At 42.8% G+C, this 17,204-nt stretch overlaps 1 protein-coding gene across 1 annotated transcript in view; it reads left to right on the top strand.

Annotated features, from left to right (window-relative positions):
- The first annotated feature begins 2,769 nt into the window (after positions 1–2,769).
- Positions 2,770–17,204, top strand: part of LOC141085287 (phospholipase A2 inhibitor and Ly6/PLAUR domain-containing protein-like) — a 32,853-nt gene continuing 18,418 nt past the window's right edge. The window contains exons 1-2 of the mRNA XM_073570565.1: positions 2,770–2,889; positions 3,057–3,170. Coding sequence (XP_073426666.1) covers positions 2,808–2,889; positions 3,057–3,170 — 196 coding nt within the window. The 5' untranslated portion in view covers positions 2,770–2,807. The remainder of the gene's footprint in view (positions 2,890–3,056; positions 3,171–17,204) is intronic.

The following is a 17,204-nucleotide window of genomic DNA, read 5'->3' as shown; positions in this document are numbered from 1 at the left end:
GTGACTAGAGGATAAGGGAGATTTTGAATTTCTGCACACACTTGTGGACACTGGACACTTATAGATTGTGTGAGGCCCACTGAATATCACAGCGCTATGTCACAGGCAGAAATTGGCTAGTGTATCACAAACTACAAGGTGTATGTAGAATTGGGCAGAATAGGAATCTCCCTAGAGTGCAGGTCTGTAAGAACGGAACATGTCCTCGTTTTACTCTCACAGAGTGACACACTGATAGCTTCACTGTGGCTGTGATAACAGCCGTTACACGGTACTGTGTGAGGAGCGTACACCGCTGTATGGTGTGAAAAAATGCACGCTCAGTACCTCAGCAGGACAAAAAAAAAAATTGGGATTGCTTTTAAAAAAGCAGTTTGCGGAGCAGTGGGTAAACAGCAATGCAGGAATGTCAGGAAGCCTTAGAAGGCAGCCCAACAACCAACACCACTGATACACCACTTTATAGCCTCCCCTTGCACTGCACACACAGTGACTGGTGTGTTGTACAGGCAAAATCGCTATCAGCAGAAGCAGTTTTTTTTTCTTCTCAGCAGGACAAAAAAAAAAATTGGGATTGCTTTTAAAAAAGCAGTTTGCAGAGCAGTGGGTAAACAGCAATGCAGGAATGTCAGGAAGCCTTAGAAGGCAGCCCAACAACCAACACCACTGATACACCACTATATAGCCTCCCCTTGCACTGCACCCACAGTGACTGATGTGTTGTACAGGCAAAATCGCTAGCAGCAGAAGCAGTTTTTTTTCCTTCTCAGCAGGACAAAAAAAAAAATTGGGATTGCTTTTAAAAAAGCAGTTTGCGGAGCAGTGGGTAAACAGCAATGCAGGAATGTCAGGAAGCCTTAGAAGGCAGCCCAACAACCAACACCACTGATACACCACTATATAGCCTCCCCTTGCACTGCACACACAGTGACTGGTGTGTTGTACAGGCAAAATCGCTAGGAGCAGAAGTAGTTGTTGGTGTCTTCTTCCCTGCCTAACGCTCTCCCTACAAAATCAGCAGCAGCAGCAGCTCTCTCTATTTTGAGATCAGCATGAGTAACATGGCGGTCGGCGTGCACGCCCTTTTATACCCCCTGTGACGCCCCCCAAAGCAAGCCAATCACTTGCATGCCCTTCTGAAAGATGGTGGTGACCCGTGCCTATGTCATCACGTTGCCCACAGTGTCCGTGGATCCTGATTGGCTGAAAAAGAGCGCAAAACAAACTTTTGAAACGCGACTTTGGCGCGTAAGTCGCCGACCTCGTGGCCGACCTCATCCTAGGGTCGGGTTTCGTTTCATGAAACCCGACTTTGCCAAAAGTCGGCGACTTTTGAAATTTTTCGACCCGTTTCGCTCAACTCTACGGCTGAGCAGTCAGTAACACACGATAGGATTAGATACACAGCTCAGCAGAAAGTATCACACAGGAGAGGATCAGGTACACAGCTCGGCAGACATTATCACACAGGATAGGATATCACACAGCTCAGAAACAGGATGTGCCAAAGGAGAGGACATTTAAATTCCAAGAATTCCACTCATTCCATCTGATTTGTTTTTTTTATTTTAAATGCCTCCAGTTTCCAGTTCAACTGCTATTTGCAATGTCCATTAACAATGCTCAGGGACAGTCCTTGAAAGTAGTAGGGATCGATTTGCAATCTCCATGCTTTTCTCATGGTCAACTTTACGTGGTCTGTTCAAGAGTTGGAACTGCCAAAATCTGTTTATCTTTGCACGGAAAGGAAAAACCAAAAATCTTGAATGAGTTGAAAATAAAATACTATAAATACTTGGGTAATCGCTTAGTTAATTTGTGTTGCAAATCTGTAGTGTTGAATATATGATTTGAAATGTTTTTATGTGCAATATAATCGTTATAATTTGTTATAACTAACCACAGTTGGTTACTATGCCCAGGTCATAGTATCTCAATGACATGTATATATATATATATATATGCATGTATTCTATGTGTCTATATCTATACTTTAGTTTCTTTATCAAACCTGTCAGTGTGATTTTACTGTATAGCAAAATGAATTGCCGGCTTTTGTTAAAGGACACCGGGTGCAATTTTCTCGCAAGTCAGACTTGCAGTCCGTTTCTAATCCGATTTTTTCTCGGCCCCATAGACTTGCATTGGCGAGTCCGATCCAATAATCTGTATACAGAGTATCTGTCAGCTCTTCTGTTTTGTGCAGTATATGTGTCTTTTTGACATTTCTTCTGATTTCTGTAACATCACATTGACAGAGCAGCTCCTTCTCTTCCTCACTGCCCTGTTGGCAAAGCATCTTTGTTGACGTCCTGCAGATTGACCACCTGTCCTCCGCTGCCTAACTGTGGCACTCGTGAGATGCTGCAGATTTCATGTACAGTCATGTACCTCTTCATTATCAGGAATATCTGAACAATGCCTTCTTGATGGATGGTGCCCATTGTGTTTTACATAAAGGAAAAATATCAGCACGTTTAACCATACAATTGGTGGTCTTGTCTTATCTATATATGGCGGACATAGCAGCATGTTGGGCTCCAAGAATGATTGTCTCTGGTGGGCCCAAAGTATTTCAAATTTATTTCGGTAAGGGGTTTATATAAGCTTTTATTTTGAAGACACGTTTGCTTTATCACAAAGGGTTAAAGACAGAGATGAGGATTACATAGTTCATACAGTTGAAAAAAGACCGCAGAGTACAACGAAGGGTGTTTTCCGTTTCTTTTGGTTTAATATGATCCTCCTCTTCCCCCGCCCAATAAAACATTAATAAATTTATTTGCTTGATAAAGGATCCTCATTTCATGATAGCACCGGTCTTCAAGAACAGAACGATGAGCTCCCTGATTGGAATCCTCAGCTTATTCTTGACCCTCACAGCAACAAGTAAGTTTTCTGAAACATTTTAACTTTAAGAACATATCTTTATTCTTTATTATTTATTGAGTACGCGATTGAAGATTTTTCTTGAATGCCCCTGATCACAGTGACGCTGCAGCCGAATAGAATGTAATGAATGATTAATCCACTGACTGATGTGCTGTTCTCTATAGGTGACGCGCTCTCCTGTACACGGTGCATGTCCGAATCCTCCACATGCTCGGGCAGTAGCGAGACTTGTCCATCAGGCTATGAATGTGGTTCTCGATATGGTGTAGGCTTTGCTGGTGAGTGATAGGATTAACTCCATTTATTAGCATTTCTTGCAACATTATGCATAAAGGGCAGCCATATTTTTTTTTCATTTTTCCAAAAGCAGAGCTCATTAGTTTTTTTTTGTGTGTAAAAACCTGTAGTTATTATTTGTACAATTTTGTGGTTCATACGTCTTTACAATAATTTTTTATTTCATTTTCAGTGGGGCGAAATGCACAAAAATTGAAATTGCTTAAATTTTTCATTTTTTTATGATTTTCTCTATGCAAGGTAAAATCAGATTTTTTTTTATTGTACTGACCGTTACTGATACAGTGATACAAGATTTATATTTTTTAGGTGTTTTTAATTAAAATAAATAACTTCTTATTCTGGAAAATTTTGTTTTTCAATTATTTTTAACTCTTTTTAACACTTAGAAGTGTCCTACGTGGGGACTTGAACGCAAGATCTCCTAATTGCATTGGTTGCTTTGGTAATATTCTGTCCTAAATAAAATCAATCCAGCTCACCATATAACATAACCCTCTTGTTCAGAGGCTGGGGAATGCTGTGTCAAGGCGTGGAAGCAATCAAAGAGAAAGAACAGGGATCCAACTCAACAAACTGTGAGCAATCTTTATTCACATGGATACCAATTGGTGGACAAAGCAAGGCTTCTTCACATGACAGGCGGCATCAACGCGTTTCAAGTGACCTCACATCCATAATCATGATGAAAGGTGCGCGGTCGCTGGAAATGCATTGTTAATAAAGATTGCTCACAGTTCGCTGAGCTGGATACCTGTTCGTCCTCTTTAATATTCTGTACTAAATATGCAATATAGAGCATTTCCCTACCTATCAGCATAAGGGCTGGTGCACACAACCATGAAAATTGGATGCGTGCTATCCATCGTTTTGATGGATTGCACTCATATTATTCTATGAGGCAGTGCACACGTCAGATTCTTTTTCTTTGAACCGAGTCAATCCGATGAAAAAAATTGTGCCATGCACGAATTGCCTCCAATAATTGGATGGCGCTCACCCATTCATATCTATGGGTCCGTGGGAAAAAAATCGATCTGTAGTCAGCTAACATCCAAGTGCCGTTTGATTTTCACTGACACACTGAATGAAAAAGTGGGGTAATTTTTTATTTTTTAATTCTCCACATCAAAGAAAATCAGATCACACTCTGATCAAATTCTGATCAGAGTGTGATTAGCACAAACGGACCAATTTTCTCAGATGGAAAACATACGGTCATGTGCCAGGAAAGGTCCGTTCGGCTTTGAGCTTTGGCAGATTCGGAGGTCACTCTTAAGCCCCCGTCTCACATAGCGAGATCGCTAGTGAGATCGCTGAATCGTCACCAATTTTGTGACACAACAGTGACCTCGCCAGCAATCGCGCTACATGTGACACGCAGCGGCGACCGCCCCCCCACTGCATATCACTGATTGTGCTCAAATGTCCTGGGCCATTTTTTCATCGTCGGTGTCCCGCTGGCCAGTGCGCATCGCTGTGTTAGACACGACCTCGTGGCGACGCAGAAATCAGGGACGCAGGCGGGAATCGTCAGAAAAGCTGCTGTGTGACAAGGTACCAACAACCGCCGAGGTCGTTATACGGATCACCGGATCATTGCTGCGTTGCTGAAGAGATCTGCCTGTTTAGCAGCTTACTAGCGACCATTTAGCGACGCACCAGTGATCCTTACCAGGTTGTATCATTGTCGGGATTGCTGGTGCGTCACTAAGTGAAACGGGACCCTTAGCCCAGTAGCTCTAGCTATCATCGGATCCCTGTGGGGAGCTGATGGTGTTCTAAGGCTAGGTTCACATTGCGTTAGGGCATCCGTTTAATCGCATGCGCTAACGCTAATGTCATTTTTGACATCTTTAGTCACCTAGCACTAACGGTATGCGTTAAGGCTAGGTAGCGCTCAGGTACCATGCACTATCTAGCGTTAGCCCATACAGTTCTATGCACAGCGAACGGGTCTTTACTGCCAACGCACCCAAAAACGCTGCAAGCAGCGTTCGAGGGTGCGTCATGAATTAACGCATACTTGCTAACGCATGCCAATTTTGGCATGCGTTAGGATGTGTTAGTTTCATTGCGGGCAATGGTGGCGTTCATGGATCCGTTACATAGCGTTAGTGCCGCTATGTAACAGATTCGGCAGCGCTTTGCTCCCTAACGCAATGTGAACCCAGCCTAAGAGGGAAATATCTCCTTCTGTCTAACTCTATACTTGCTGTGATCACTTTTTTCATGGCAAGTTAAGAGTTAAATAAGCTTTGCAAACACTCAATTCCCTATGCTACAGTTCTTTTAGCAGGGATGTTGCTAAACAGGTTTTACCTGCGGATCAACATCTCTGGTCGAACAGCTATAAAGACGTGAACGGGCAGTGCAAAGATAAGAAGCGGTTAATGCACACTGTATTGGCAAGCATGCCACAAATCAGAATAGACCCCTATCAACCCCTATATTTTGAAAAATATTTGCTTATTTTCATTTAGGTGCAAAACTATAAAGGCAACAAGAATGCAATGGTTTCTTTGTCATCCGTTTGTTTCTTAACCCTTTTCTTAACTTAAAAAAAATAAATTAAGGGAGCAAAAAAACCCATAATTTCTCCACCATGATTTGAGCGTCAAAACTGTGCTGAGTTATACATGCGCCTCTAACAGAAGAGGTCAGAGCCATCTTTATTATCTAAGGGGATTGGAATATGAAGAATAAAGCTAAAAAAAAAGTTTAACCGCTTCCCGACCGCCCACAGTAGATAAACGTTGGCGCTTGCTGGGCTTTGTGCAGCACCGACGTTTATCTACTGTCGGCGGTTTTGTACCCCCCGGGACCCCAACATACCTTATAACACGGGGATCCCCGTGCACAATGCATGCTGGGACCCTTGACGTCATCGAGACCTGATTGGTTCAGGTCCTGATGACGTCAGCGTCACAGCAGCCAATGAGAGCGCTCGCTGGGAAAGCAGCTTGTTTCCCGGCGATCTCACTCATTGTAATGCGACTTCTCCTCTGATCTCACACTGACAGATGATCAGAGGTGAAGCAGCGTTACTGTGTGACTAGATCGCTGCCTGACACAGCTGATTGCTGCCTGGCACAGTAACGCTGCTTCTCCTCTGATCATCTGTCAGTGTGAGATCAGAGGAGAAGTCGCGTTACTATGTGCCAGGCAGCGATCTTGTCACATAGTAACGCTGCTTCTCCTCTGATCATCTGTCAGTGTGAGATCAGAGGAGAAGTGGCGTTACTATGAGTCAGATCGCAGGGCAGCGATCTTGTCACAAAAAGAAAAAAAAAGTAAAGAAGAAAAAAAGCAGGCACGCAGGTTAGGGCTAGGGTTAGGGTTAGGGTTAGGGTTAGGGCTAGGGTTAGGTCTAGGGCTAGGGTTAGGGCTAGGGCTTAGGCTGGGATTAGGGTTATGGGTGTGTTGGTGTTAGGTTTGTGGTTAGGGTTATGGTTAGGGTTGGGATTAGGGTTAGGGGTGTGTTGGGGTTAGGGTTGGAATTAGAATTGGGGGTTTCCACTGTTTAGGTACATCAGGGGCTCTGTAAACACAACATGACGCCCGCAGACCATTCCATCAAAGTCTGCATTTCAGGACGTCACTATTTCCCTTCCGAGCCCTGACGTGTGCCCAAACAGTAGTTTTCTCCCACATATGGGGTGCCAGCGTACTCAGGACAAATTGGACAACAACTCTTAGGGTCCAATTTCTCCTGTTACCCTTGTGAAAATAAAAATTGGGGGCTAAAAGATCATTTTTGTAGAAAAAAAATGATTTTTTTTATTTTCACGGCTCTACATTATAAACTTTAGTGAAACACTTGGAGTTCAAAGTGCTCACCACTAGAGTTGAGCGACTTTGGTCGGATCGGGTTTCGTGAAACCCGAATGAAACAAAATAAGTTTCAGATGAAACTCGTCCGACTAGAGCAAAACAAAGTCGGAGTTTCGTCCGAAACCCGACCCCAATGCAAGTCAATGGGAAATAAAAGTCGGACGAAACTCCGACTTTTTTTTGCTCTAGTCGGACGAGTTTCATCTGAAACTTATTTTGTTTCATTCGGGTTTCACGAAACCCGATCCGACCAAAGTCGCTCAACTCTACTCACCACACATCTAGATAACTTCCTTGGTGGGTCTAGTTTCCAAAATGGGGTCATTTGTGGGGGGTTTCCACTGTTTAGGTACATCAGGGGCTCTGAAAACGCGACATGACACCCGAGGACAATTCCATCAAAGTCTGCATTCCAGAACGTCACTACTTCCCTTCCGAGCCCCACCATGTGCCCAAACAGTAGTTTTCTTCCACATATGGGGTATCAGCGTACTCAGGACAAATTGGACAACAACTTTTGGGGTCCAATTTCTCCTGTTACCCTTGTGAAAATAAAAATTGGGGGCTAAAAGGTCATTTTGTGGAAAAAAAAATGATTTTTTATTTTCATGGCTCTACGTTATAAACTTCTGTGAAGCACTTGGGGGTTCAAAGTGTTCACAACACATCTAGATAAGTTCTTTAAGGGGTCTAGTTTTCAAAATGGGGTCACTTGTAGGGGGTTTCCACTGTTTAGGTACATCAGGGGCTCTCCAAATGCGACATGGCATCCGATCTCAATTCCTGCCAATTCTGCATTGAAAAAGTCAAACGGCGCTCCTTCCGTTCTGAGCTCTGCCGTGTGCTCAAACAGTGGTTTAGCCCCACATACGGGGTATCGGCGTATTCGGGTGAAATTGCACAAAAAATGTTGTGGTTCATTTTCTCTTTTTACACTTGTGAAAATAAAAAAAAATGGTTCTGAAGTAAAATGTTTGTGAAAAAAAGTTAAATGTTTATTTTTTCCTTCCACATTCCATTCATTCATGTGAAGCACCTGAAGGGTTAATAAACTTCTTGAATGTGGTTTTGAGTACATTGAGAGGTGAAGTTTTTAGAATGGTGTCACTTTTGGGTATTTTCTGTCATATTGACCCCCCAAACTCACTTCAAATGTGAGGTGGTCCCCAAAAAAATGGTGTTGTAAATTTTGTTGTAAAAATGAGAAATCCGCTGGTCAACTTTTAACCCTTATAACTTCCTAAAAAAAAAAATTATGCTTCCAAAATTGTGCAGATGTAAACTAGACATGTGGGAAATGTTATTTATTAACTATTTTGTGTGATATCACTCTCTGATTTAAGGGCATAAAAATTAAAAGTTTGAAAATTGCAAAATTTTCTAAATTTTTGCCAAATTTCGATTTTTTTAACAAATAAGCGCAGTTCATATCTAAGAAATTTTACCACCATCATGAAGTACAATATGGCACAAGAAAACAATGTCAGAATCAGCAGGATCCGTTGAAGCTTTCTAGAGTCATGACTAGAGTTGAGCGACTTTGGTCGGATCAGGGTTTCGTGAAACCCGAATGAAACAAAATAAGTTTCAGATGAAACTCGTCCGACTAGAGCAAAAAAAGTCGGAGTTTCGTCCGACTTTTATTTCTCATTGACTTGCATTGGGGTCGGGTTTCGGACGAAACTCTGACTTTGTTTTGCTCTAGTCGGACGAGTTTCATCTGAAACTTATTTTGTTTCATTCGGGTTTCAAGAAACCCGATCCGACCAAAGTCGCTCAACTCTAGTCATGACCTCATAAAGTGACACTGGTCAGAATTGAAAAAATTGGCCAGGTCACGAAGGCAAAAACGGGCTCGGGTGTGAAGGGGTTAAAAAGAATGAAGAATAAGCATTCAAATAAGCTGTGTAAAAGTAAGGCTAAGTTCACACTGGGTGGTTTTGCTGCATTTTTTATGATAATTTACCGCTGTGTTTTACAATACCAGCAAAGCCTATGAGATCTCAGAAATCTCATGCACACATATACACATATTGTTTTTTTGTCATCGGGATTTTGTGTGTTGCATGTTTTTTTGGAACAATAGAGCATGTCATTTCTTTTAGTGCTTTTTCGGCATTTTAATTCATTGAAATGAATGAGTAGTGCAGCTTTTTTGTGCCAAAACCTCTTTCTTTGGAATAGGACTTTTTTTTCAATAATAAACTTATCAACATGCACAAGAGACAAATCTAGCATTCCAAAACCGCAGCAAAACATGCCTTAGAAAAAGGCAAGAAAAAAAAATAAAGATGGAAAACACGCAGCAAAAACGCCCAGTGTGAACTTAGCCTAAAATTCCAAACGATCAAAATGGAAAAATTATTTAAATCATATAGTCAACACCGTAAAATTTTTTTTTCCAAACAACATAATTGCTATTTTGGTAAGCACAACTCATTCACAAAATGTAATGTCATATGAACATACCAGGATTAGGAATATTTGGCGTTTGAGAAGCGTAGGTTTCACGAAGGTTTCCATCTTAATTTTTTATTTTATAAATGTGTATATCTTTTTAATGGATTAACATTGAATTCACAATTTTATCTCTAATTGGATCTGGAACCTGGACCTTTTTTCAGTACCCCTGCAGGAAGTGTCACGCAGGGAAAAAAGTAAACACTCCTAATGGTCAAATGTAACTTTCCCTGTGTGATATGGTAAGACTCATGTCTAACCAGGTCAAAGAGATTTAACTGCCAGTGAGTACTGTGAAGAAAAGCAGAGCAAAGCATGTGCCATTACAACGACCTCTTGCTGCTCTCCTCTCACTGCTCACCTCTCACAGCACTGTCACCTCTGCTTTGCTCCTCTTATGTTAAAAAATCGAAGTTGCAATCTATTTTAAGCAGCCAAATTAATAATAAAAGCATATCAGTTTGGAATTTGTATTTTCGAACTGACCTGGAAAGGCACGTGTGAAAAGCGTCATATTTTGGGGGGGAATGTGGGAGCATAACACTGTGAGGGAGCTGTTGGGGCATCATACTGTGTGTAGGGGAATGTGTGCGCATAATATTGTGTGGGGGCATTGTATTGTTGGGGAAGCTGTAGTGGGATCATTCTCTGTGTGATATTGGGTGTTATACTGTTGTGGGATGATATTGTGTGGGGGCATCATGCTATGGGAATATTTTACAGTGTGAGGGATCTGTGGTAGCTACATGTTGTGGGGAAGATTGTGGGGGTGATTTGGGACACCATACTGTGTGGGATTGTGACTACTGGGGTATACTATTGTGTTGGTGGGGTCACTGTGAAGTTAGAGGATACTATTGGAAAAAAACTGTGGTTTTGACCTGCACGTCAGGGGTTAATGTCTTGAGCCCAGTGCAGGCTTTGACCTGCACGCCTGGCGTTAATTATTTTGGCCTTTCTTAGGTTCGGGGAGAGCTGCTTATAGCCCTGGGAAGCTCCAATCTCCGTCAGTTATACTTTTGCCTTTGACCGAGTGTGGTGACCTCAGTGTGCCTGTGCCTTGTGCTTGTCTTCTAGCTTGTTTCTATGGTTCTGACCTGGTTCTGTCCCCCATTGTTTGTCTTTTGAATCTGTACTGTGTATCTGCTTCTTTGGTTTTTGACTGCTGCTACGTCCTGACTATCCGTTCTGTCTAATCCTTTGGTACTGTCATGCTATCTCGTGCTTTGACCCCCGGCCTGATTTGTTTGCGTCTCTGTCTATGGCCCTTGGTAACTTTGTCCCGTGGTTACCCTTCTAGGAGTTTTCCTGCAGCTCCTGGCTCTCTGGAGTTTAGGCCACGCTCACAGCAGTCACATGCTTCAGGTCCTGTTGGTCTAGCATGCATCTTCACTGCTGCTGCCCTGCTCCACAGGTATCTTAGGGCACAGTTTGTCTTACTCAGGATACTTGCACTGGCTCAGTGAGCAAGTGCAGTGCGGTGTTCCTGACATTTAGCTTTCTGTCACTACACCTATGTGCAGTAACCCCTCTTATTCCACAATTTTTTTGCTTGTTTGTTTTTCCTGGGGGTGGGAATGCAGGTGGGGGAGAGGTAAGTTAGAACTTTTGCAATTGGTCTTTATCATTTCTGTGTACACCTCTGTGTACTATACTCTATGGTGGTGAGAAGGAGTAGCAGAAAGATTGTTCTGAGCTTTCTAATAAGTCTTTTAATTCACTTTAGAGCTGAATGCACAGCTACACTTCTGCATTTCTGTGTACACCTCTGTGTACTATACTCTATGGTAGTGAGAAGGAGTAGCAGAAAGATTGTTCTGAGCTTTCTAATAAGTCTTTTAATTCACTTTAGAGCTGAATGCACAGCTACACTGCTCATTACTGCTGAATAAAGTCATCCATGCTGATGCTTCTGCAATGGGTCTTTATCATTTCTTTGTACACCTCTGTGTACTATACTCTATGGTGGTGAGAAGGAGTAGCAGAAAGATTGTTCTGAGCTTTCTAATAAGTCTTTTAATTCACTTTAGAGCTGAATGCACAGCTACACTGCTCATTACTGCTGAATAAAGTCATCCATGCTGATGCTTCTGCCTGTGTACTAACTATATAATGAAGAGCAGGTTTGTGTACTGTGTACCACTGTGCTGTATATGGGAGACACCATAGTATCCAATCTCAGAGACAATTGCAAATTAATAGATTTAGCATGGATGTGGAAACCGGTGAAAACATCTGAAACAAGTCCTATAATGGATGAAAATTGTATTTACATGTACAGGACAGCTTATTCTAAAAATTTATAATTACTCTTCAAAGAAACCCTTCTAAACAATAGATCCAATCACCTTTAACCTCTTCGCGACCGCCCACAGTAGATAAACGTTTGCGCTTGCTGGGCTTTGTGCAGCGCCGACGTTTATCTACTGTCGGCGGTTTTGTGCTCCCCGGGACCCCCTCATACCTTATAACGCGGGGATCCCGGTGCACAATGCATGCTGGGACCCCCGACGTCATCGAGACCTGATTGGTTCAGGTCCTGATGACGTCGCGTCACAGCAGCCAATGAGAGAGCTCGCTGGGAAAGCTGCTTGTTTCCCGGCAATCTCCCTCATTATAACGCGACTTCTCCTCTGAGCTCATGCTGACAGATGAGCAGAGGTGAAGCAGCATTACCGTGTGACTAGATCGCTGCCTGGCACAGCTGATCGCTGCCTGGCACAGCTGTGTCAGGCAGCGATCTTGTCACACAGTAACACTGCTTCACCTCTGCTCATCTGTCAGTGTGAGATCAGAGGAGAAGTGGCGTTACTATGTGCCGGGCAGCGATCTTGTCAAATAGTAACGCTGCTTCTCCTCTGATCATCTGCCAGTGTGAGATCAGAGGAGAAGTGGCGTTTAGTGTTGAGCATTCCGATACCGCAAGTATCGGGTATCGGCCGATACTTGCTGTATCGGAATTCCGATACCGACTTCCGATATTTTTTCAATATCGGAATTCGGCATCGGAATCGGAAGTTCAAAATGATTGACAGCCTGACGTCATCATGATGCGCGGTGTGTGCGCATCATGATGCGCCGTCATTTTGGGCCTTCCGGGGGTCTCTGCAGGCCTGCCGGGGGGCTGTGTGGACTGCCCGGGGTCTGTACCGGCCTGCCGGGGGGCTGTGCCGGCCTGCCGGTGGTCTGTGCACCCTGTGGGGGTCTGTACCGGCCTGCCGGGGGGCTGTGCCGGCCTGCCGGTGGTCTGTGCACCCTGTGGGGGTCTGTACCGGCCTGCCGGGGGGCTGTGCCGGCCTGCCGGGGGGCTGTGCTGATGTCCGGGGGTCTGTGCAAGCATCGTCCGATGGGACAACAAGTCCCATCCGGCGATGCCTGCTACCATGACAGTGATTGACACATTAGCCAATGAAGGGACAGTAGTAGTCCCATCATCCGGCTAATGTGTTAAATGTTAAAAAAAAAAAATAAAAAAAAAAAATACTACATACATACTACATGCATGCTACATGCATGCTACATACATACTACATGCTACATACATACTACATATATACTACATGCATGCTACATACATACTACATGCTACATACATACTACATATATACTACATGCATGCTACATACATACTGCATGCTACATACATACTACATGCTACATACATACTACATGCTACATACATACTACATATATACTACATACATACTACATACATGCTACATACATGCTACATACATACTGCATGCTACATACATACTACATACATACTACATACATACTACATACATACTACATGCATGCTACATACATACTACATACATACTACATGCATGCTACATACATACTACATACATACTACATACATACTACATGCATACTACATGCATGCTACATACATACTACATGCTACATACATACCACATACATACTACATGCTACATACATACCACATACATACTACATGCTACATACATACTACATATATACTACATGCATGCTACATGCTACATACATACCACATACATACTACATGCATGCTACATGCTACATACATACTACATATATACTACATACATACTACATACATACTACATGCATGCTACATACATACTACATACATACTACATACATACTACATGCATGCTACATACATACTACATGCATGCTACATGCATGCTACATACATACCACATACATACCACATACATACTACATACATACTACATGCTACATACATACTACATGCATGCTACATACATACTACATGCTACATACATACCACATACATACTACATACATACTACATACATACTACATACATACTACATGCATGCTACATACATACTACATGCTACATACATACCACATACATACTACATACATGCTACATGCTACATACATACTACATATATACTACATGCATGCTACATACATACTGCATGCTACATGCATGCTACATACATACTACATACATACTACATGCTACATACATACCACATATATACTACATACATACAATACATTCATACAATACATACATAGACATACAGTACATATAACATAGAGTAACATACTTACCAATACTTGTCACATTGTTCCCCGAAGCCATTGTCTTTTCCGGAATAAATATTAACATAACAAACCACAAAAATACTCACCCACGATCCGAAGCAGTCCACGAGTGTGTCCCACGACGATCTTGGGTAGAGAACGGCAGCATCAGATGATGCTGCCGTTCTCTACGGGCTGCAGGAATCCAATGACGGAAGGTAGGTATCCTTCCGCACTGTATTCCTCCGCCACTTAAAAAAAAAAAAGTCCCTAGTCTCACTTTATGCCATTGCTGCGTGGGAAATTCCCACACAGCAATGGCATAAAGTGAGACTAGGGACTTTTTTTTTTTAAGTGGCGGAGGAATACAGTGCGGAAGGATACCTACCTTCCGTCATTGGATTCCTGCAGCCCGTAGAGAACGGCAGCAACAGCTGATGCTGCAGTTCTCTACCCAAGATCGTCGTGGGACACACTCGTGGACTGCTTCGGATCGTGGGTGAGTATTTTTGTGGTTTGTTATGTTAATATTTATTCCGGAAAAGACAATGGCTTCGGGGAACAATGTGACAAGTATTGGTAAGTATGTTACTCTATGTTATATGTACTGTATGTCTATGTCTGTATTGTATGAATGTATTGTATGTATGTAGTATATATGTGGTATGTATGTAGCATGTAGTATGTATGTAGTATGTATGTAGTATGTATGTAGCATGCATGTAGCATGCAGTATGTATGTAGCATGCATGTAGTATATATGTAGTATGTATGTAGCATGTAGTATGTATGTAGCATGCATGTAGTATATATGTGGTATGTATGTGGTATGTATGTAGCATGTAGTATGTATGTAGCATGCATGTAGTATGTATGTAGTATGTATGTAGCATGCATGTAGTATATATGTAGTATGTATGTAGCATGTAGTATGTAGCATGCATGTAGTATATATGTAGTATGTATGTAGCATGTAGTATGTATGTAGCATGCATGTAGTATATATGTAGTATGTATGTAGCATGCATGTAGTATGTATGTAGCATGCATGTAGTATGTATGTGGTATGTATGTAGCATGTAGTATGTATGTAGCATGCATGTAGTATATATGTGTTATGTATGTAGCATGTAGCATGCATGTAGCATGCATGTAGTATGTATGTAGTATGTATGTAGTATGTATGTAGCATGCATGTAGTATGTATGTAGTATATATGTGGTATGTATGTAGCATGTAGTATGTATGTAGCATGCAGTATGTATGTAGCATGCAGTATGTATGTAGCATGCATGTAGTATATATGTAGTATGTATGTAGTATATATGTAGTATGTATGTTGCATGTAGTATTTATGTAGTATGAATGTAGCATGCATGTAGTATGTAGTATGAATGTAGCATGTATGTAGTATGCATGTTGTATGTATGTAGCATGTATGTAGCATGTAATTTTTTTTTTTTTTTTTTTTTTACATTCAACACATTAGCCGGATGATGGGACTACTACTGTCCCATCATTGGCTAATGTGTCAATCACTGTCATGGTAGCAGGCATCGCCCGATGGGACTTGTAGTCCCATCGGACGATGCCTGCACAGACCCCCGAAGCCTGCACAGACCACCGGCAGGCCGGCACAGCCCCCCGGCACGCCGGCACAGCCCCCCGGAGCCTGCACAGCCCCCCGGCAGGCCGGCACAGCCCCCCGGAGCCTGCACAGACCACCGGCAGGCCAGCTCAGCCCCCCGGCAGGCCGGCACAGACCACCGGAGCCTGCACAGACCCCCTGGCAGGCCGGCACAGCCCCCTGAAAGGCCCGTACAGACCCCAGAGAGGCTGTACAAGGCAAAAACAGGGTTTTTCTTATTCCGATACCGGAAGTCCCATAGACTTGAATGGGACTTCCGGTATCGGAATCGGCGATACCGATACTTTTTTTAAAGATCGGCCGATCCATTCCGATCCGATACTTTGAAGTATCGGACGGTATCGCTCAACTCTAGTGGCGTTACTATGAGTCAAAAATACAAAAAATAAAAAACACAAAAATAAAAAAAAAAGTAAAGAAAAAAAAAGCAGGTAGGCAGGCTAGGGGCTAGGTCTAGGGTTAGGGTTAGGGTTAGGGCTAGGGTTAGGGTTAGGGTTAGGGCTAGGGTTAGAGCTAGGGTTAGGGCTAGGGTTAGGGCTAGGGTTAAGGCTAGGGCTAGGGTTAGGGCTAGGGTTAGGGCTAGGGTTAGGGCTAGAGTTAGGGGTGTGTTGGGGTTAGGGTTGGAATTCGAATTGGGGGTTTCCACTGTTTAGGTACATCAGGGGCTCTGTAAATGCAATATGACACCCGCAGACCATTCCATCAAAGTCTGCATTCCAGAACATCACTACTTCCCTTCCGAGCCCCACCGTGTGGCCAAACAGTGGTCCCCCCCACATGTCGGGTACCAGCGTACTCAGGACAAATTGGACAACAACTCTTAGGGTCCAATTTCTCCTGTTACCCTTGTGAAAATAAAAATTGGGAGCTAATAGATCATTTTTGTGGAAAAAAAATGATTTTTTTATTTTCACGGCTCTACATTATAAACTTTAGTGAAACACTTGGGGGTTCAAAGTGCTCACCACACATCTAGATAAGTTCCTTGGGGGGGTCTAGTTTCCAAAAAGGGGTCACTTGTGGAGGATTTCCACTGTTTAGGCACATCAGGGGCTCTGCAAACGCGACATGACACCCGCAGACCATTCCATCAAAGTCTGCATTCCAAAACGTCACTACTTCCCTTCCGATCCCCACCGTGTGCCCAAACAGTAGTTTTCTTCCACATATGGGGTACCAGTGTACTCAGGACAAATTGGACAACAACTTTTGGGGTCCAATTTCTCCTGTTACCCTTGTGAAAATAAAAAATTGGGGGCTAAAAGATCATGTTTGTGGAACAAAAAGGATTTTTTATTTTCATGGCTCTACGTTATAAACTTCTGTGAAGCACTTGGGGGTTCAAAGTGCTCACGACACATCTAGATAAGTTCTTTAAGGGGTCTGGTTTCCAAAATGGGGTCACTTGTGGGGGTTTCCACTGTTTAGGCACATTAGGGGCTCTCCAAATGCGACATGGCGTCCTATCTCAATTCCAGCCAATTCTGCATTGAAAAAGTCAAACGGCACTCCTTCCTTTCTG

This window comes from Dendrobates tinctorius, unplaced genomic scaffold, assembly GCF_039654945.1.
Source record: "Dendrobates tinctorius isolate UK_male_01 unplaced genomic scaffold, ASM3965494v1 ptg000028l, whole genome shotgun sequence".
Classification (NCBI taxonomy): domain Eukaryota; kingdom Metazoa; phylum Chordata; class Amphibia; order Anura; family Dendrobatidae; genus Dendrobates; species Dendrobates tinctorius.
This window is presented reverse-complemented; position numbering and strand designations above follow the sequence as displayed.